Source organism: Notolabrus celidotus, chromosome 12 (genome assembly GCF_009762535.1).
Source record: "Notolabrus celidotus isolate fNotCel1 chromosome 12, fNotCel1.pri, whole genome shotgun sequence".
Lineage (NCBI taxonomy): Eukaryota > Metazoa > Chordata > Actinopteri > Labriformes > Labridae > Notolabrus > Notolabrus celidotus.
Window position 1 is genome coordinate 18,955,405 of NC_048283.1, and position 22,014 is coordinate 18,977,418.

Here is a 22,014-nt window from a genome sequence, read left to right on the forward strand (position 1 = left end):
TATTTTTTTGGTGTGTGACTATGTCCACTTTCCAAAGCAAAAACAAAGCAATGGTATATTTGAAAAAAGAAAGCAGGTTGAGATTTCTGTCAGAAAACAATACCAACATAGGACAAAACCAGCCTGTTGCAATACAGTCCAGAGAGCATAGACTGTATGAAATATGGACGCAGTCTCTATGATGTCACCCATTGGTTTCTGAAGAGACATAGGAAGCTCAAATATGGGGGCCACTACATTGGTGTTACCACTTGCCAAATAGCAAGTCCTGACTCTGACAAGGTAAAAAGCCAGTCGTAGTTTAGGATTTTGTGGTAGCACTGTGGTGGGATTGTCGGCCAATCAGATTTAAAAGGGTGCTCATGACACCTCTGCCCCCCTCTGGACATGCCCTGACCACATCCCAAAGGTGCCTCTTCTAACTTGTATTTTAGTTTAATTATGTATTAAGATAGTCATCTCTAAAATTGAGGGTGCATGGTTCTTCATTAAGAACTCTGACTTTTCACAGCTTAAGTTGACTACATTTAGCTAACAACAGGCTTCACTTAAAGTCAGTGTCAAAGCAGACACTTCCATTTAATGCAGTGTTTTACAATGTGAAATTGCTATTTGAAACAGTAGTAAAGAATGTAAATAGTTCTACTGCACATGGGTTCAGTTGTGGTAAAAGTGCAGGAAATATAAAGTAAAGAAAATGGGGGTTGGGTAATTATTTTGGGATACATTAAGGAGTGGAAAATGTTTAAAGCGGGCTGCCTGAATTGTTTAACAATAACATCTTGATTTGCTCTTTCAAATTGCACTCAATGATACAGACACTCAAACCCATCTCACTTTGATAAAGTTGTATGATTAAGAAAAATGCAGAAAATTCAAAAAGGCAATTCCAAAAGCAACTTTAAAATGTTCCTTCATGTTGTCTATTGCAGAGTGAGCCCATACTGTAAATACTGTATGGGAGTGTATGTCTTGTTGTCGACAAGGGCTATTTAAAGTTCTTGTGCCCCCTCTGTTTTGGTTAAATGACATCACACATTCCTGCTTATGCAAGACGTATGCACTCACACACACATACACACACGCACACACACACACAGTGGCCCCTGCTCATTGTGTACTGACCCTTACTGGAATATCTGAGACAGACTTGGGGTGAAATAGGATGAAATCATGACGTGTAAGGAAAAAATCCTCAACATTTCAACAAACAAGACACACATTAAATGTGTGTCTTGATGGAGCCGAGTGTGCATATAATCACTGACAGCATTAGATGATGTGAAAAAAATATGGCGTCAGAATGTTGAGGAGGCCTCTGGGCTGCTGCTGGTTATGTAATTAAAATAGAAGGTTCAGCCATCTGCATTTTTAAGGAACAGGCGCCATATTCAGCGTTCCCTTGAGGCTTCATTTGCTCCAACTTTGTCCTCACACTGATTCTCTAAAAAACAGCAGAGGGTATTATTCTTGTTAAACTCTCAGAGTGGTTCACAAGCAAACTGGTGTTCACACAAAGAGTTTTATCAAACATCTATTAATCACAAGCCACATTTTAAAAAAGCTGGGAAGCTGTGTTTATTATAACAGACTCTGATGGTTTGCAAATCATGTACACCTTATAGCTTATTTAACTGAAAAAAGTGCAATGCCAACATAGCAAATGTTGAAACTGAAAAAATGTATTATTTCATGAGAAAACACATCCATATTTTCAATTTGGCGACAGCAACGCATTTCAAAAAAGTTGGGACAAGGGCATGTTTACCATTCTGTTGCATCACCTCTTCTTTTAACAACACTCAGTAAATGTTTGGGAACTGAGAGGACCAGTTTCTGTAGTTTGACAGTTAAATGTTGTCCCATTCCTGCCTGACATACGATTTCAGCTGCTCAAAAGTTCAGGGTCTCTTTTGTTGTATTTTTCATTTCTTGCCAAATGTTTTCAGTGGGAGTGCAGGCAGGCTAGTTATGCAAGAGCCAAGCTGCTGTAAATACATGCAGAATGTGCTTTGGCATTGTCTTGTTGAAGTATGCGAGGACTTCCCTGAAATAAGTATTGACTAGATGTCAGCATATGTCGCTCCAAAACCTGCATCGTTCAGCATTAATGGCACCATGTTTATACATGTTTTCCTCTTTGCATGGAACAGCTTTAACCGGCATTTGTGGATGAAGCAATGAACTTCATTCATTCACGAACAACGGTTTCGATAAATGATTTTGAGCCCATGCAGTGATTTCCACTACAGAGCCATGTCTGTTTTTATTGCAGTGCCACCTAAGAGCCTGGTAATCATGGCTATCCAGTATTGGTTTTTGACCTTGTCACTTGTGTACAGAGATTCCTCCAGATTCTCAATAAAGCAACAAAGACACGATTAACTGATATTTGCTGTTTTAGCAAAAATGGCATAACACATGTGCATGGCTACAATTTTCTTTTGATATGTTAAGCTTTTTTTTTGTTTTTAACTCTGTAAAGCATTTTGAATTGCTCTTATATCAATGTTTAAATAAACTTGCCTTGCCTTGCCTTAAAGCTGCTGTTGGTAGTCACAGAGTAAGTAAGTGAGTACTGATGGGCATTATGACCTTTTCTCAAAAAGAGAGAAAAACACATAATGGAAAAGGAATACAATTTATTATCCTATAACTCAAGCACTCCAAACAGTGAACTACTGTGACTGTGTGGGTATTAATGACAAAAACATATGTCCTGATGTGTTCTGGAGGCCAACAGAGGTTATCCTTAGCACATTTGTATCTGATGCTGCCATGTGAGAATCAAGCAGTTAAGTAGTCATGTCAGGTGTGTCCATTTAAAAACTTTATCCAAATGATTCTACACTTGAAACACAAACAACACCCTTCATATTTCCCCTGCTGACTAGTGAGCAGTTTGTCAAACTGTTAGGCAATGACATTTAGGGAAAAGCATACAAAATTGCAAGCTCGTGTGAAATCCAAACAGAGCAGCGGTTGTTTTCTGTGACTTTATGTCTTTTACTTTGAAGCTTTTGAAGTGTTGAGCACTAAAGCTAAAAAGACAGCTTGTGATTCTTTTATTTAAGTCATAAAAGTAAGCACTATATACCAAATAGATACATGGATCCTCTTTAGTGCAACACAGGTCACATCTGTGTGAGTATCCTTGTGCAAGAATTTCAAGACAAAACTACTGTAAAGGCGTTTTTCGACCGGAGGAACTTTACCCCAGAACTAGGGACTTTACCCCTGAACGACGTGCGTTTCGACCGGTGAAACTAGGGTCTAAATTTGGTTCAGGGGTAGATAATCTTCCCCCTAAAAAGCTCCTGCTAGGGGGGTACCCTTTTCAAAAAGCCCCGTGGCTTTTGGGGGGTCAGGCCTGCAATGCTGAATGTGTCTGATTGGTAGATTAACTGAAGTGCGTTTATTCCGCCCGTTGTCCACAGTAACATCACACACATCTGTGACTCACTTGATTTCTCTTTCTTTTATTTGTTCTATCTTTTTTGTATGTGTGTGTACTTTTCAAAACAAGAAGCTGTGATTCATTTGATTTAGCAGCTTGTAACAGTAGTCTTCTCTCAGCCCACCGCGAATGCGTCTCTCCCGGTGTTACGGTTTTAAAAGTGACCCTGTAAACTGGAGACTAAGACTGAGAGACCTAGTCACCATGAAAATGAGCTGTAAACAGATGTAAGACTAACTGTGTGAAGTGTCGTGTGTTCACATACATGCTAAAAGTTGAGCTTCAGCCCTGAAACAACAAAGAAGACTGATTCAAATCCACTCATACAATTATTTCGCACAAAAATATCCACAGATGACTAAATGACCAGCCTTAAGGCTAGACAGTGAGATAATGAGCTGTGGCATTACTACGTCCCACAGTGAGGATCCACAGCCCAGTACAGGCTCAGCTGGAGCCATGACGGGTGACTGTGACGGATCTCCACCCTTATTTTCCACCAGCACCAGTTTCTCATGAAGAGGAGGATTGACTTCCTTCAAGTCATCAAACACAATTCTGGCGGTAAGTCTAATGTGTAATAAAGACTATGACTGTGGTCTGAAGAGAAAGTGAGTCACAAAGGAGCACTGTTGCCTATTCAATCAGCCTAGTCGTCATGGAAACTGCAGAGCACACTAAAAAGTGTTAAATGGCTCCAGGGGCTGCTCGCAACAGAAGTTAATTATTATTAGAGGGAATTCACGAGAACAGCTCAGATGTAATTTTACTGGTCAGAAATATGCTTATCTATGAATTCAACATGTGGAAGCTTTGGTGCTTTTTGACATTTCAGACCCATCTAAAAGAGACTCAAATGTTAAAATCACATAGAATTATTATTTTTTGCTCGGCAATAATTCAAACAGGAAAGAAGCGGATATTAAAAACTTACTCCGTGACTATAGTAATTATTTCTCAGAGCCAGTTTGAAGGTGTGAAAGAAATTGTTTCACATAAAGATGGGTCGATAGAAGTTCTTTGTTGGGTACTCACTTTCTGTTCTGTGTTGTGACATCTGTTTGAGATCAGATTCCCAGAATCTGAGACAATACACAGAATAACCACATACAGTATTTGCTCTCGCTCCCCTCCTCATATTCCTGCTTTCTTTTCCTGTTATTCTGTCTCTCCTGCGAGCCGTTTCCTGTCACCTGATGGTCAGAGATAGAACACAGAAGTTTGGAAAAAGAAACGTCAGGAGGATCAGAGAGGAATGTTATGTTTTGACTTCTTTCTGCACATTTTCATGAATTAAATTTCAATGAAAAAAAACATCTTCTATTTCTAACATAATGGGAAACAGCATGCTTTTCTAAGAAGCACAAGCCAACCATCTTCTGATAAAAAATCTATTGTATAAATCTCATTCCTGTAAAGTAATCACATTCCTTCACTGATCACTTACTGGACAGAATGTGGATCTTGTTTAAAGGCTATGTGAGGACTGTGAGTGTGTGCACATATCATATAACTGCTTACCCACCAGGTCTTTAAAGATAGGCAGGCGGGTGCACATTTCAGTGCTGAAGGCGCGTGTGCTCTGCCAGCACAGCTCTGCTCTGCTGGCTGAGTCATGTTGACCCAGTGCTGAGACAGAGACACTAAACTGATGAATGGGCACAGTGCAGCAGTGGACTGGACTGAATGGAGGCAAGATGAAAAAAAAAACAAAAAAAACCCAGACCACATCAGGCTCTGCATTGACTTCAAACAGATCTAGTGACTGCAGGGTTCACAGAGCACAGCTGAACATCCAAAAGCCAAACAGCAGCAGTGTGTGCTGTTCAGAAGAGAGATCAGCGGCTAAAAGCAGCAGTAGAAGTTTGAGACAAACACTGATAAGGTAAATCAAAACCGGGTGACAAAGCAGAAACAGACAGCAGAGAGGAGGGGTGGGAAGTCGGGATCCTGTGTGTGAGGTGTTACAGATGATTGAGGGAAAAGTGGGGTCTTAAGTGAGGTTTTATCTGGGTCTTACTCATCCAAGTGTTGACCCAGCAGAAAAATGTTAGCGGATAAATAAAAGAGAAAACAAAACAGACTGCTTTTTAAATCTTTTTTTTATTAAAAAAACAGGAAAATATAAATAAAACCTCTTTACACATATTTACATTGAAGTTATGTTAAAACAACTTTATCCTTTTGCTCTATTTATGGAATCTCAATGTTCAAATCTTCTGTTTCCCTTTCCCTGTTAAGTCACTGGTTGACAGGCATTTATCAAATAGTTTAAGTGCACAAACATCACTCATCAGTGAGGAAGTTGATGAGGGCGGTCCTGGGTGAGAGGATGGCTCTCTTGATTCTTTGATCTCCGAGATGCTTCTTTCCGAGGGCACTCTCCAGGACGAGCTTCTGCACTTGCTCTGAGTCTTTGGACACCATCAGAGGCACGGTCACTTTCCCACATGGCTTGTTGTTTATCTGAAGGTGAGAATTAAGAGATAAATAGATTAATTATTTGTCACAGTTATTTACTTATGTTCCCATTTTACCAAGCCTCCACTCTGCCCTGCCAAGCTGTACCCAAACTTCTTCTTACAGCTAGAAAATTCCCAAAATAAAAGACTCCACCTCTCCGTCCACAAATACAGTGAACCCTCTAAACACATAGTTAGTGGTAGGTATGGGAGGAGCTCTCAGCCTTGTAACGTTTAGGGGCAAGTGTATGCGTGCACACACTGAATGTAATCATGCTTCTGAAAGTAGTCGAAAATTAATGGTGTTTATTCGAAGGATGCTGTGTGTGAGTGTGTGTGTGTGTGTGTGTGTGTGTGTGTGTGTGTGTGTGTGTGTGTGTGTGTGTGTGTGTGTGTGTGTGTGTGTGTGTGTGTGTGTGTGAGTGTGTGTGTGTTTGTGTGTATGTGTGTGAGGCCTCCTCAGCTCCGGCCTCCCTTCAGGGACAAACCCGAGTACGTGATTAGAGAGAAGACAGAGGCAGTGAGGTTGCCTCCACTGGGCTAAAGAAGCCCACAACAGAGAGCTCAGGCTGAAGGAAAACCAACATCATCATCGAGCACTGGTAGCTGAAACATATGACTAAATGTACAAGAGTGTGAGTGTGTCTGTGTCAGGGAAGATTATAACGTTTGTGTGTGAGAGATAACAATAAGAAAGCAAAAATGTGTTAATAAATTGCAATGCAAATAAGGTCTGAGGTTAACATGTCTTATTTTAATAAATTACGCTATTTTGTCCCTTTCAGCACACTGTAATGAAGCAGCTGCAGTGTCTTCCTGCTTTCTGCTGCCAACATGATGGAAAGTAAAAACAACAGCCTTGCAAATCTGAATGGCACATTAACTTTAAAAATGTTGACAAGTCAAAAACAAGCATGCACTTTGTGTCAAACAGAATTCAATTCAATATCACTAAAGTACTCATAGGCACCACAAACACTGCCACCAAAATCATCCGCCTCCCCACACCCAACCTGTCTGACCTTAACAACAGAGCCATCATATGCAGAGCACGTACTATAACACTGGACCCCCAACACCCCCTCTACTCAGTCTTCCTTCACACTACTCCCATCTGGTCGCAGATACAGATCCCCTTACTGTAGGCGAGCCCGGTTTGGCAGAAGCTTTGTCCCATCGACCATAGCACTGCTAAATAAAATGCCCATGTAATGTGTCCAGTGTGTACATACGTGGGATGATGTGCACGATTGTTGTGAGGCTGGGTGGATGTTTATTGTTTATTTGTGTTTTATACATGTATTCTTGTACAGATAGTGACAACAAATCTCCAAATAAAGATCTATCTATCTATCTATCTATCTATCTATCTTGGAGTTTAAGCTACCACCTGCGAGCTAAGCATACAGGTGCAGCTCATCAGACTGATGTCAGTGGGCAACACATCACAAAAGCCAGCAGAGCTCTATGTAGGAGTGCGTTAAAATGAACAGTCCTGAGGATGAAACTTAACTTAAAGTTAACTGCAGCGCTTGTTAAATGGGTGACACTGACTGCAGGCTAGTCAACATAGGGGAAGACTCTGGGCTATGGTACATCCTCAGGTTGGCATGTAGTGCTTTATTGTTAACATGGACTTAAAACTGTTTTAAAATTCAAAACATTCTAAATACACTACCAGTCAAAAGTTTGGAAACACCTTCTCATTCAAGGGTTTGTATTTATTTTAATTATTTGAAACACTGTAGATTAATACTGAAGGCATCAAAACTATGAAAGAACATATATGGAATTATTTTATCAACAAAAAAGTGTTAATCAAACCAAAATATGTTTTATATTTTAGAATCTGTAAAGTAGCCCCATTTTCATTCATGACAGCTTTGCACACTCTTGGTATTCTCTCAGTCTGCTTCATGAAGTGGTCTCCTGGAATGGTTTCTTATTAACATGAGCCTTGTCAAGGATTAATTTGTAGAATGACTTGCCCTCTTAATGTGTTTGAGACCACCAGTTGTGTTGTTCAGAAGTAGGGTTAGTACACAATGGATAGTCCTATTTGACTACTGTTATTATCCATATTATGGCAAAACCAGATTATTTCATAGTTTTGATGAATTTAGTGTTAATCTACAATGTTGAAAATAATTAAAATAAATAAAAAACATTAAATGAGAAGGTGTGTCCAAACTTTGGTAGTGTATGTGATTAAAGATGTGATTTAACTAACAAAAAACTAATTCTAACCTCTGCCTTCAAATAGTCCAATGAAATGGTGAGCATGGTAGTGAAGGAAGTAAATCTGAAACTAGTCCTCACAAAGCAATGAAGCCAATTACACACACACACACACGCATGCACATCACACACTCTGGGTTTCTTGTCTTGTGGTTTCTTGCCTCTCTGTCAGAGTTCAGAGGAAGAATCCAACAGGCCAAAGACAGGTGCTGCTGTCACCGGACTGCCTTTGCTGTCACCACACATCCTGTGTGGTGATTACAGGATCCTGTGGGGGGATTAGCTGGTACTTTCTAGGGATACGACCCTCTTATTGGAGAACAGTCAGATTAAAGCAGTTTTAGCTTTTATCTTCTAAATGAGTCTGAGGACTGACGTGTATGTGGCGTTCGTGTGTGTGTGTGTGTGTGTGTGTGTGTGTGTGTGTGTGTGTGTTCCTGAGCATGTTGTTGTTGGTGCAGTATGAACATGTGAGGTGCTTGGATCTGATCCAAGTTTATTTTCTGAACATTCACTCCTCAGCTGGATACTCTCTTTGATTGTCTGTTTGCCTTTGAAAGTGCTCTCTCTCTCTCTCTCTCTCTCTCTCTCTCTCTCTCTCTCTCTCTCTCTCTCTCTCTCTCTCTCTCTCTCTCTCTCTCTCTCTCTCTCTCTCTCTCTCTCTCTCTCTCTCTCTCTCTCACACACACACACACACACACACACACACACACACACACACACACACACAAAAACCTTTATTTCTGATGATGACACATCACACACCACCAAGTGGAAGGCTTTCACTATTTGTGTGACTGAGCTCATGAGCAAAAAAGCCCCACAAAAAATGTTTTTCAGGAAGTCAAGAAGAACTGAATTTTTTTTGTTCCTGGCTTTTAATTATTGACCCTCTTGTGTATTTAGCATAAAGCACAGCACTTGACATGTAGACTCATAAACACGCACACACACACACACACACACACACACACACACACACACACACACACACACACACACACACACACACACACACACACACACACACACACACACACACACACACACACACACACACACACACACACACACACACACACGCACACAGTAATCATAGGCTCTCTTTGGAATTACAGACTCTGAGTTTAATCATGGACCTGAGTCTTTGGGTTTAGGAGTGGGGTGCTTGAGAGAAAATGCAAGTGGATTCAAGAGAAACTGTGTGTGAAAATGTGCACTTATAAAGCGTATGTATAAATCATGAGCAGAGGGCTGCTGCTGGATGAAACCCCATTCTGTTCAAAAGTAATTAAGTGGAATAAAAGCTTTGTTTAAGCTTAATGACCAAATTTGGGGAGTTTTATGAGCGCTGTGGGTCCCAACTGTGGCAGAAACCAACACAACTAAAGAAATCTATCCAGGGCAACGTGCATGTGTGCGTGTGTGTGTGTCCTACCCGTACAGACAGCTCTACAAAGTCAGGGGCATCCAGGTACTCGGGGTCCACAGTAGGCCATGGCTGTTGCAGGATGTCTCCTCCCCGCTGGAGGAGAGGGCTGAGGGGGTTCTGCACCTGGCAAAGACCTGTGAGAGACAAGGGAGGAAGCATGACAGCAGTGAGGATAGTTGCAGTAACACCTCAGAGACATGATCCTATTCTGATGTTCTCTCAAACTGGCATTATACAACTCAGCCAAAAGAGCGGGGTGCCAAATTCTTAGTGAAAATAGACACAATATCTTAAAGCAAACCAGAACCTTATTAGGATATTTATTTCCATTTAAGATCAAATGTGTTTTCATTTTTGTTTATAGAAAAGGGTCAAATAAAACTCCACCCACTCCATTTTTAGCCCCGTAAGTGTGTATTCCCCAGAGGCATGAGGGAAGGATGTGAACTTCCTCTTCTGTCCTAAACTCTGTGTTAGTGTGTGTGTGCGTGTGTGTGTGTGTGTGTGTGTGTGTGTGTGTGTGTGAATTACAAAAAAGGGAGCAACAGCTAAAAGCATAACGTGACTCTGAACAGCAGAGGCCACAAGACCCCCACTTACTTCTATGTCCTGTCTAAAAAATACCCACACGTGTGTACCATCAAGAAACACACACACATTAACACACACACACACCTTTCCTCCCCGTGATAATGCATCAGCTTTTTCCTGACTGCAGCTATCAGCTGGACAATATGTTTCAGCCGACCCTCTCTTCTCTCAGCTGTGTGCTGAACTCTTGTGTACGTGTGCCGTCGACAATCAAAGGATGTCCTCGATCAGGGCAGTGTGGGGCCATGCCTTCACCAACACACTAAAAGAGGAGCTAGATCTTCCCTTGTGTTGTTTGTTTTCCTTCACTTGGTTAAGAGTTGTCCGAAGTGCTTTCCTTTTTGTTTGACAGTTTGTGTAATTTATGTTCCATTGCTTTTCATGTAACAGAGAAACACACATGTACAAAAGGCAGTATTACTGACTTGTTGACTGGTGATTACTTCACTCCTGGGTGTTCTCTGGTATTAGATGAGCACCATCAACATTATGTTTATCTGAGGCAACTTCCTCTTACACCAATTAGACGGGGCCTCATTTTTACCACAGACCTCACGTACTTAAGTCACTGCGTCAGTCTCAAACAGTGGTTCAAAAGCTGTCTTCAAAATGTACCACCCTTTGACAATGCTCATATTTAGCCATGTGCTCCCCTAATGAGCGCCACATTTTGAGGTAGAATTTAAAAAGCCTGTATGAAGAGGTACATTACTGAAATGTACCTCTTCTAAGAAGATGAAACCTGCCATCTCACACTATTGACTGTGCATTTGTAACATATAACTGTAGTGAGATTTGGTATTTCATTTATTTTAAATTAATTTTGCAACACCTATTGTCTGTAATTATTTTGTAAAATTAACTTTTTTCTTACAATGGTGTAATATATTATTTCTCTTTTTTCCTTATATGTCTATTTTCTGTTTATGTGTTTAAATTTGAAAAAAAAAAACAAATACAAAAGATTGCACAAAGATCAATATTGCAAAATAATAAAACAATCAAAAAATGTATCCAGTTGTGCTTGCTGTACTAAAACTCTCCCACTTGAAGGATAAAGCCAGGGGAGTGACTAAAATGCTTTAAAGATATTCTTCAGGAATGTGACATATCATTATTGTATTTCCAATCTGTTATTTGTTTTCCTCTGTCAATACGTTTTAGCTAGATTACAATATGTCTGTGAAGGTTCTCAGTCATCCAGGTCATGGTAATCCAAAGCTTGATCCCTAAGGCAACTGGACTGGTAGAAATTCTTGAAGACGTTTCACCTCTCATCTGAAAGGCTTCTTCAGTTCTGAACAGACTGGGTAAGAGCTCAAAGATATAAGCCACTAACAGTCGTGGGTGTGTCCAGGAGTCACAATGGATTACAATGGCTTATGAACGCCATTTAAAAAAAAGAAGAGCTGGAGAAGAAGAGTATATTTAAAGATTAAAGTCGCAAGATTGTGGGATTCTAAAGTCTCAAATTTGAAAGAAAAAGTTGCTAGATGGTGAGATTTTAAAGTTGCAAAACTTGAAGATCAGTCAACTATTGCACTGAAAAAAAAACAGTTAAATCTTAAATGTCTTTAATTGATTTTTCTGCGTGATAAATAGATTTTGAATTAAAACTTTAAGAGCCAATGCAGCTGTGGTCTTTTGGCCTAGCAGTTTAAGCGCTCACCCTATACACAGAGGCTATAGTCCTCATCGCAGTGGTCGCAGGCTTGACTCCCGGCCTCTACCATTTGCTTCATGTCTTGCCCCTCTCTCCACTCCTCACATTCCATGTCCCTCTCCAGCTTGACTATACAATAAAGGCAGAAATGTCCCCAAAAAACATAACTTTAGGAGAAAAAATTGCAGCTATATAGTGGTGCCATAACCAAAGTGCTGTAATGTCATCCATAATGAGGTTCTACTCCAGGTTTGTCATATGATGGCAGAACACTTTCCCCTTGTTTAACAATTTTCCTGACTGTTTGTGCTCATACTTCAGGAATGATCTGTGTGTCACCAACCTGCCCAAACTTCAGAGGCCAGGTGAGGGGCCATGGGAGCTGTCATCATGATGAGTGCAGCCAGAGCTTCCTCAAACTCCACACTGTGCTGCACCACCCTGACTGTTGCACCCTGAGCACACAGACAGGGAGGAAAAGTGTTATTCTCAAGGTGTTAGTAGTAAATTTGACATATTTTCCTTCAAAGTATTGAAGGACAGCACACTCACATTCAGGGTGTTGGTGAGTCCCATGAGGCGAGAAATGGCTGCGTTGAAGAGGAAGTCCTCTGTGAAGTGAGATGTCACCTGAAAGTAAAAAAGGTAGTCATTAAAGATGACTGAGGAGCAGGCTCTGAAAGTACTTTTTGAGTCTGTCTGTGAAGAATTATTAGAAAACAACAACATGCCCCAAAGAGGAGGCTCCTTTCCTGTTATCAATGTGTGTACCAGCTGAAGATACAAAGAGTCAACATCCCACTGCTTAGCCTTCTGGGAAGCGGAACCCATTTGGGAAGGGCCCCAGAGAGGAGGTCGATCACCCAGGCTTTTTGGAGGGACAGATCAAAGGACGGCTTCAGCTCTAGGGGCCTTTGGCAAACAGCCTGAGGTCCTTTAAAAGCACTGGCCGCAAGGTGAGGAGAGAGAATCAAACCTGGCAGCCAAAGGAGGCTATTTATAAAGTGTGAAAGGAACCGGAGTGGATTTAAAATCAATTTCCATCGCCTCACTCCTTCACTCTACTCTTGGGGTTTCAGGTTACTGTGGACAGAAAGGCTGGACCTCAGGGCTTTGTACTGTTGGACCTTGTGATAAGCCACAATGTACCTTACAGTTACCATGCAGTATCTAGATGATGAAATATTTCACATTGCACCTTTAAACAAAAAAATCCCCAACTGGTGCTTGTAGGGACATCAAATTTAACAGAAAACAAGATGACAGATGCAACAATGTGACTCATCTTCATAACAGACCATGAGCACTAACTTGCTGAGGAAACTCTGGATTCTGAATATGACCCACTTACTGACCCCTACTGGAGGAAACTCTTTCAATATCTGAGTGTTAAATAATGGCAGCCCCAAAGAGGTTGTCTGGCTGCTACCTCTTGAATAGCGTAGTTCTTGTTCCCCCAGATCTTCTCGGTCTCCACCAGCTCTTTCTTTTTCAGCACAGAGGGGTTGGGAGTGCCTCCAAGCTGCCGAGCCGCTCTCAGCTTCGTCACCAGCTGCCAGAGCCGCGACTGCCATCGCAGGACACCAGGGAGGGCGTCCTCTGAGGTGGTGAACACAAAGAAACAGAGGAAAAAAATGTATAATACGATATTTTGACATTTGCAGAGGAAAAAGCTTAGTTTGAAATTGATACCTGGAAACATTTCATCACGACTGAAGCTAAATATCAAAAACTAATATCATCTGGCGTCTTTTCTGAATTTTAAATGTTGTACAAAAAGTTTAAATTAATTTTTTAGCTCACTCTTCACGTTCCAGAGGATGTCCTGTTCAGGTGGTGCTGCATAAAGGATGTAGAGTCGCACTGTATCCACGCCGTACTGCTCCACCACCTCCTGTGGGTCCAGACCGTTGTGTTTAGACTTACTCATCTTCTCCCACGTCACCTCAACACGACCACCACAACGTGCCACTGGTTCATTATCTGGGGGAGGCAGGAGTTAGAGATCAGTGACTGCTGAATCAAAGTCACATTTAATGGCAGATCCTACAAAATAAACAACTTTTATTGCAGTGCCATAGTTGTGCTTTTGGCTCTTGTAAATACAAACAAAGGAAAGATAAGCTTGTAAGTCTTCAATCTGAGTCTTTACCACCAAGGTCAAGAAGAGGCTCCTTCTTCTGTGTGAACCAACAGACTTTCCTTTTGATGAATAAACAAAGGAAAGCTAAGAATGCTTTGGAGTGAAGCCAGTTGTAGGCGATCTTTTACCTCACTTCAAAAGGACATTTTGTGATTTAACACGAGTATCTAGTTAACTGCTTCAAATAGGAAGAAGCTTTAAATCCCAAGTAAGAGAGCGAATGATACCTGCAGCACTGAAGGGATTATGTGTGATACAATGAAACAAAAAGTGAAAAGCTGTCATGACTTCTGATTTCTTTTGTCATTAGCCGTTTTATCTGGCGGAGCCACATTGAGTGAAGCCCTCTCCTGTCCAATCTGTTACACGCATGTCAAGCTGACAAACATGCAGCATATCCAGGTAGAGTTTACCTGTGAAGTCTAAGTCTTCTCTCTTCAGGTACTGGCCGCTGTCTGCCAGTCTGAAAGTCTGGCCTTTGATCAGGCCCTGGACTAGCAGCTTTCTGAAAGGCTCCCTGAAAGACAGGACATTGGGTTGATTTGCATATATGCATTAAGAGTATGTGCAAAGCAGAGGTAGATAATAAAATACTGTGAGCTGTACCTGTGGCCAACAAGACCCTGATCTCTGCAGAAGTGACTCAGGAAGCGGGCGTAATACAAGTGCATGACGGCGTGCTCTTTCCCCCCGATGTAAACGTCCACAGGCAGCCAGTGATCGGCCAGGTGGCGCTCAAAGGGTCTGGAGAGAAAGAGGAAAAGTATGAAGTTAAATCAGGCCTCAGTCTGGAGCTAAACAAACCTTAATGCTCTGTTTTAAGAGTTCAGTCCTGTGGAGCTGCAGAAATGTGCACAGTATGACTAAATGTGCAGAGTGCTTCTTTTTCCCTCCTACTGAAGTAAGTATTTATTTAGTCATATATGGAGTTTCATTTTAAACCATTTCTTACTCTAATTTCCCTTTTCACTTCTTCAACAATTGTTTGTTAATTTTTTCTTTGTCGCTGTGATGCTGAAATCTTTGGAGCAGATGTTTTCCATGAAAAGGTCTGCGTCACTTTATTTTGAATGTTGCAGTGAAAACAGATTTTAGTCATATATTATTTGAGTCCAGCAGCTGAATGAACATTTGTCTGAACAGCATACAAAATATTCTATGGAGCATTTTGTCACTTGTCTGTGTACTGTATAAACATGTTCATACATGTCCTCTAGGGGGCAGGATGAATCTGATTCAGGGAACAAGCAAACACAAACCTCCTGATGCTTCTCCATCTCTCTCTTTGGCTCCACACACTAAAAAACAACCCTACAGAAGAACTGTCTGTTTCAGATCTACCTCTGAAGGCTTCCTCTTAACTCAGCTCTTGGTGTTTACAGTCATTGTGGAGGGAGGTATATCCTGAGATGAACTGACCGGGCTGCCTCTTTCAGATTTGAGCAGCAGAGCTGCATGTGTTTAGCCTGAGCGGCACAATGGTCAGCAGGGGCCGGGATTTCCACCTAATGATGCTTTTTAGGGCAGCCCGCTATCTCTGTGTGTCACCTTTCACACCATCATTACTCTCCTCCACACCTGTCTGCCTCTCTGGGATGATGGTGTCTCAGGGATAATTGAACCGGGGGAAAAAACGAAGTTATGAACTCACAAGGCTGAGAAATAAATTTGGCTGTTTGTTGGCGTCAGGCCAGCAGGGAACTGTAATACATAACCACACATAATCTCTTCCAGTAAACATCCTCTTCTTATTTCACTCCTCTTACTTGCTACTTTACCAACTCTTCCCTGCTCATTTCATCGTTTCTCATCGTCTGTCCCCCTGTCCGCGTACAGACAGGGCTCAGCAGGCTAACTGAAATGCACAAATAGCGTAATTGCTTTTTCTGTTGTTCCATAATCTGTCCGGCTAAGAAAAGTGATGGGGAGAGCAGTCCCCCTTCCTTATAAAGCAGCTTTACAGCTAGGTCAGGCCACTGGGAAATTAATCTCTTTTGTAAGGCTCAGGCTATCGCTACCATCCCAGCAGGTGACGGCCACGGCTTCGTAATCTCTGCTGGCTAGAAATGCAACTTCCAGGCAAGTGTGTGTGTGTGTGTGTGTGTGTGTGTGTGTGTGTGTGTGTGTGTGTGTGTGTGTGTGTGTGTGTGTGTGTGTGTGTGTGTGTGTGTGTGTGTGTGTGTGTGTGTGTGTGTGTGTGTGTGTGTGTGTGTGTGTGTTTGTGGAAAGAGAATGCACACAGGCAGTATATGCATGTTTGAAACAGATAAGTGGGAGAGAGTGGGTGATCTTACAGTGAGCAGCATAATTATGTGTTTGAGTGTAACTTTCCAGCAGCACATATAGAGCGGAGTACATGTGAAATGAAGCATCTTTTATCGCTGTAGCAGAGATTATAGGAGGGAAAATAGCATTTTTTAAATATCTAAAAACAGACACATTTGCTTATCCGCCCACTGCTTCAGACACTGCTTTCTCTTCTGTTCACTGCATTTTAATTTGAGCAAACAAGAGTGTAAATAAAACTTGTTTCTGCTGAAAAATCTGTCCCAGCATGAAGTAAAAATTATGTAGGAGGCAAAGTGAATAAAAAGTCTTGAGTATGGTGCTTTCACTGAGTTAAACGACTTTAAAACAGCAAAGTGACATTATAGAGGAGGCTGATCATACCTGTGCTGGTTTTGAGGGTCTGTATATCTGAAGTAATACCAGGCAGAGTCCACAAATGTGTCCATGGTGTCAGTCTCCCTCCTGGCTGGGCCTTTACATCTGAGGAAAGGAGAGACAGACATCGAGAGTATTGGCAGAGGCAGAACAACAATCAATAATAGGCGGACAAATTAGAAAGCGAACAAATGAGCGGTCCCAGTTTGTATGCTTAGCTAAAACACCACATAATGTGATGTGTATGTATGTGTGTGTGTGTGTGTGTGTGTGTGTGAGTGAGTGTGTGCAGCTGGCTCCATCTGGCTGTAGGAGGTCATGTCCCTGTAGAGAAGCACAGATGAAGCCAGACTGGCACCAAAGCTGTGTTCCTGTGCCCCGACTAACAGGCTGAGCTAACAGGGAACGAAGCGGCAGGCTGAGCACATGATCGTGTGTTTGTGTTGGAAATGCCACCTCGTGCCCCTTCACTATCCAAGCCAAACAGCACTCGAGTACGTGAGTTGAATCTGCCAACTCTCACAGCGGAGAGGAGGACATCCGCAAAGACACAGAAAAAAATGAGAGCTTCAGGAAAGTGTTTTTGTTCTGATTTGATTGAAATGACTAAATGGAAGACTGAAAGCGTCTCCATTTGACTTTATAATGAGACTCGGTAGAGTTAAAATCATTGTCCCAGAAAGACAAACAGACTCTCAGAGCTTTACGTTGTGCAGCACAGCAGGTTCTGTTTCCTGCACCTGGGATGTCCTTTTTTCACGTTTCAATCCCACACTCACCAACACAGACACAATGAGAGGCGAAAACCCTCGACCAACCTAGCAGGCTGTAACAAGGCTGGGATGATGAGGTAAGAGATGAATGTTGCCTAGCAACAAGGCTAAGGTGTAGCGGGTTAATATTTGGAGGCCAGGTGTTACTTTGAATGATTAAAATTCGGTAATGTAACAAAAGCACCTTCTATCATAATCCAGAAAGAGAAGCTTCGTAAAACAAAGTAAATTAGTCAGAAAAAAATCAGCGTCTCACTTCCTTTCTCACAGAAGATCAGCCAATCAGAGGCCAGGTAGTGGTCATTTGACAAACAGCTGGTAAAGAGGATCAGATTAGACAACACACCCTCTCTGGAGTTTGCCCTCCTCTTCGCCTAAAAAACAAAAGTGGGAAACCACATCTGAAGCGACCTGTAGGAAGCAGAGAGTGAAGTGTGCGTGTGTTTGCAGGACGAGCCAGAAAGAGCCAAAAGGCTCTCAAACAGATGAAGCAGGAGAGGCAGCTGCCCACTCCAAGAAGGCTCTCCTCCCATGGAAAACAGCCCTCCATCTGTGACTGTGTGTGTGCATGCTAACTAGCTGTTCTCTCTCTTTACCTGAGAATTCAAGGAAGAAACACTCTCACACACACACCTTTCCAGCCTGGCTTAAGCTGTGACAGGGTTCAGTTCGCGGGCCAATTTATAACACAGCAGAGAGAGAGGTAGATGAGATGTGCACACAGGAAATGACTTCCTCAAGGACAAATAAAAGCATCTCTCATCGGTCTGTGCTGCTCTCAAACTTTAATTGAATGTGGTCGACGAGTGAAGGGAACAAATTTCCTCCGACACTTGACAACGGAGGGAGAGGAGATAACGGCGTCGGGGCGATTATAGCCATCAATCACGGCTGATGGGGGGAATTATGGTTGCTTTGTGAAAGTGAGTGAACACAATCTGATGACTTGTGCCATCTGCGACTGAGTGGGCCGTTGTTTTAATCAACATGATGCCATGATGGTGATTAGTCTCATTCAGACAGGGATTCCCATGTCAGCGAGGGGAACTGTAGGCGCCGGCTGAGGAGACTTTCTTCCTCTGAAACATGTTCAAATCATTCACAGATGGATGATGGGTTACTTGCTACCTCCCTCTGATGTGAAGAGTGAAGCCAAGATAGCATCTGCAATAGGTGCTTACCCCTTTGAACCAAAAACGTTACACAGCAAACAACGCAAGCAAAAGAACACACATACAAAGCTCCTTTAAATTTTCCCCACTGTTTATAAGACGAATCATAAGTGCAAAACGACCGGCAGCACGGCCAAAGTATAACAAAAATCCTCCAATCCGCCAGAGTCACTTTCTCAGTCTATGTAAATCTAGATACACAGTCACCATCTGTGTACAGATTTTAATCAGAGTGAGACCTCCTGTCCAGGAGTTTCCAATCCACAGACAAGAGGAGAATTGTGGCTAACATGGTGGAGGAATGAAGAGTTTTGATTGGCGAAAGGTTTGGGAGAATGGCAAACCTTCAACACTCTTCGTCTAGGATTTGGGGCAAACCATAGACTGTATAAAATATGGACGTAGTATCCGTGACGTCACCCATCTGTCTCTGAAGCGCTGTTTTGAGGCCAATCATCGGCGGCAGCCATAGTGCTCGTATCTAGGGATTGTGACGTAAAGAGGCGGGCTTTGAGCTTCCTAGCCAACAGCTACAGTGTTCCCGCCTGTCAATCAACTCAGCTGTGCCTCTCATTGGAAGACTCATATTCTCAATATCTTTGGAATTGCCGCGTTAGAAAAAAATTCAACCTCCGTACAGTGTGTGTCGATCGAGAAATGAGCTATCTGGACTACACTCGTCTTTTGTACCAGGCTATAAACATGTTTAATTCTGCTGTAAAGATTGACTTTTTTGAATAGGTGTGTATGTGGTTTCCGGTACTTCCGGAGTCAGCCTCAAGCGGATCCTCGATGAACTACATTTTTAGCACTTCCGCATTGGACTCATATTTTTAGACCGGAAGTTGCCGCTTGGGGCAAACTTGTGCCAAATACGCATCTATTTTTTAAGTTGTATTTTTGGCCATTTTTGCCTTTATTTGATAGGAAAGCTGAAGAGACTCGGGAAATGTGGGGAGCAGAGAGTGGGGGAAGACATGCAGCAAATGGTCGAGGATGGGAGTCGAACCCGCCATATTTGAAAGAAATCATTATAGGTGTGTGAGTGTGAGTGTAAGCGTGACGCATGGCAGACACATCTTAAAGGTGCTGGTCACCACAGTGTTGGTTATGTTTTTTCTCACTAGTCCCCCTCAACACTTTTAATATGACACTACAAAAGCCATATTAGTAAACAAGAGTTGTCAGTCATGGGCTATACTCCTATATAAAGCATCAAAGGTGGGTTTCATGATCTTTGTTGCAGGTAGTCAGTATTAGGAGCTCTAAATGTTTTTATGCAGTCTAGTATTAAAGGTTAGGCTGAAGTGTGTGCATGTGTTGTGCATGTTTCTAAATGGTAAATGTGTTCGCTGTACAGCTGGCTTACACAACCTTCATCATCATAAACTCATGCTGCTCCTGTCACTGATCCCACTCATTACGTAACCTCATCAGAACCAGAGCACTAACCACACAATTCACAGGCTCGCCCCCAACGCTCATTGTTCCTGTAAACCTGTTAGTCCCCTCTGCTCATTCTGCCGGTGCTGGTCTCCTGAGGACAAACAGGAAGTACTGAGGAGAGGGTGTCACTGGAGAGGGTTTCAGCATAATTCAATTCTCCACTTAGACCGTAATGGACAGGATCATTTCCCCGGCTGCTTCTATTGTGTGAAAAGAGAAATGACACATCCTCCACTCTTTTAGCATCCTATTTACAACATCACACATCTGAACGGGGCTACTGATCCTCCCATGCTTCAGTGCTACCGGAGCAGGCAGGGACTTGTTTGGTGAAATTCAAATACCAAAATGATTGCACACAGACATTTCTATTTGCCAAAACTATTTGTTGGAATCAGTGATTCACAATCTTTTCACCCTGACACTGTTTTCAATGAGATAATACTTTGTTACTTTCCATCAGCATGTACGCATCAGTGATTTTACCTTCTAACTCTCCTGAAGAATTTGTGTCAGCTATTGACATAGTGTATTTTTTGTTGTTGTTCAGGGTTCATGCCCTATTTGTGCAAATTCACACACAGGTAACAGGTGACAAGTGGTGTTACCATGTCTGTAAATACACTATTGAGCTAACAGAGGCAGTGAAGAAAACCCTCCAGGCTGTAAACATGGATGTAAACAAAGTTCACACATGTTTTGTGAGATTGAATTTACCATGTTTGTTAGATCCTAAGGATACACACAATGTGTCTCTGAATGTAAACACAGAAAATGTTTTGGTATGTTTACAGGAAATCTTTTAAGGGTGGTTTTAAACCGTTTCAATGGGTTTTATCTTGCAGGAAAAAAGCTTTAAAAATGAAATGTATCTAGTGTTAATGATCAGTTTGAATCCCTCTTTCTTTTACCTCTTTTCTTTCACAAGCCTTCAGTTTATTTAGTGCCTCGGCAGGAAAAAAAGGCAAATTTTCAACATGTTACACTATTTTTTCTTCACAGCTGCTCCTTAAAAGCTCACATGCCAAAGAAAAACATAGCTTTTGGTTATTTGTGAAGCATATGGTGATGATTCTAATGGTTTCAGTCTTGGGGTGCCTCTAAATTAAAATTACTTCACACACTATCCCAAGGCTGTTCTTCAGTTTGTTGTAAACAAACACATTTCCCTGAATTCCATTTAAAACAAAATCTGAATCATTGCTGGGTGGGAGCATTACATCACGAAGCAGCTTCTCCCAATTAAATCAATTTAAAGAGAGAGTCATTTGTAGCTACACACCAGTTATTAACAACAGCAGGCAAGTCAATGTACGGCTCGATTGAGTTGAATGAGCTTGCAGCTGTATTCAGTATTAAAGCTTAAACAAATGAGATACAAAAGACCTGCTACATCACAGAAAAATAAAGATAGAGCAATGATGTCACAAGTCAGTATTATTTTTACATATCGTCACCCTATTAAAATAATGGCCATTTTTTGACGAAAATGAGTTTTTTGCCTAAATCATCTCTTGATGATTCTGCCCACCTCTGGTAAAATCGCTTAGTTGATCCTTAGTTGAAACGATAATGCTCTTTATGCCCTATAGGACAATGGCCTATGTCAAGAGGGTGACTTAGGCCATTTTATTCTTGTCCTAAGTCAAAATGTTTGATTCTTTAGGATGAAATGTCTGACTTGGGCAATTTAACAAGCTTTCATGATGGCAGCTGCTTCAAGAAGCAACAGAATCTAAAGTGCAGAAGAAGCTCTAAACATGATTCTTGAATCAGTTTCTACCGGTGAGTGATAAGGTTTACTATTGACCTGACATTTGTTCAATTTAGGTTAGAGTTATTTACGTTTTGAGTTTGCTTTATGGAAATAAAGGACAGTTAATAGTCAGGTTTCAAAAAGTTGTCAAAACTGGATGTTGGAAATGGGTTACGTTAAAAAAAAGCCAGCAAAGAAAACCTGGAGAAGTGAGGAA

The 22,014-nt window shown here is 41.7% G+C and overlaps 1 protein-coding gene across 1 annotated transcript in view; it reads right to left on the reverse strand.

Moving 5' to 3' along the window:
- Positions 1–5,541: 5,541 nt before the first annotated feature.
- Positions 5,542–22,014, reverse strand: part of lars2 (leucyl-tRNA synthetase 2, mitochondrial) — a 54,419-nt gene continuing 37,946 nt past the window's right edge. Inside the window, exons 13-21 of the mRNA XM_034698169.1 lie at positions 16,657–16,755; positions 14,593–14,730; positions 14,400–14,503; positions 13,647–13,826; positions 13,273–13,442; positions 12,396–12,473; positions 12,187–12,298; positions 9,596–9,723; positions 5,542–5,923 (exon numbers count right to left, since the gene is read on the reverse strand). Of these exons, the coding sequence (XP_034554060.1) occupies positions 5,744–5,923; positions 9,596–9,723; positions 12,187–12,298; positions 12,396–12,473; positions 13,273–13,442; positions 13,647–13,826; positions 14,400–14,503; positions 14,593–14,730; positions 16,657–16,755 (1,189 nt within the window). The 3' untranslated portion in view covers positions 5,542–5,743. The remainder of the gene's footprint in view (positions 5,924–9,595; positions 9,724–12,186; positions 12,299–12,395; positions 12,474–13,272; positions 13,443–13,646; positions 13,827–14,399; positions 14,504–14,592; positions 14,731–16,656; positions 16,756–22,014) is intronic.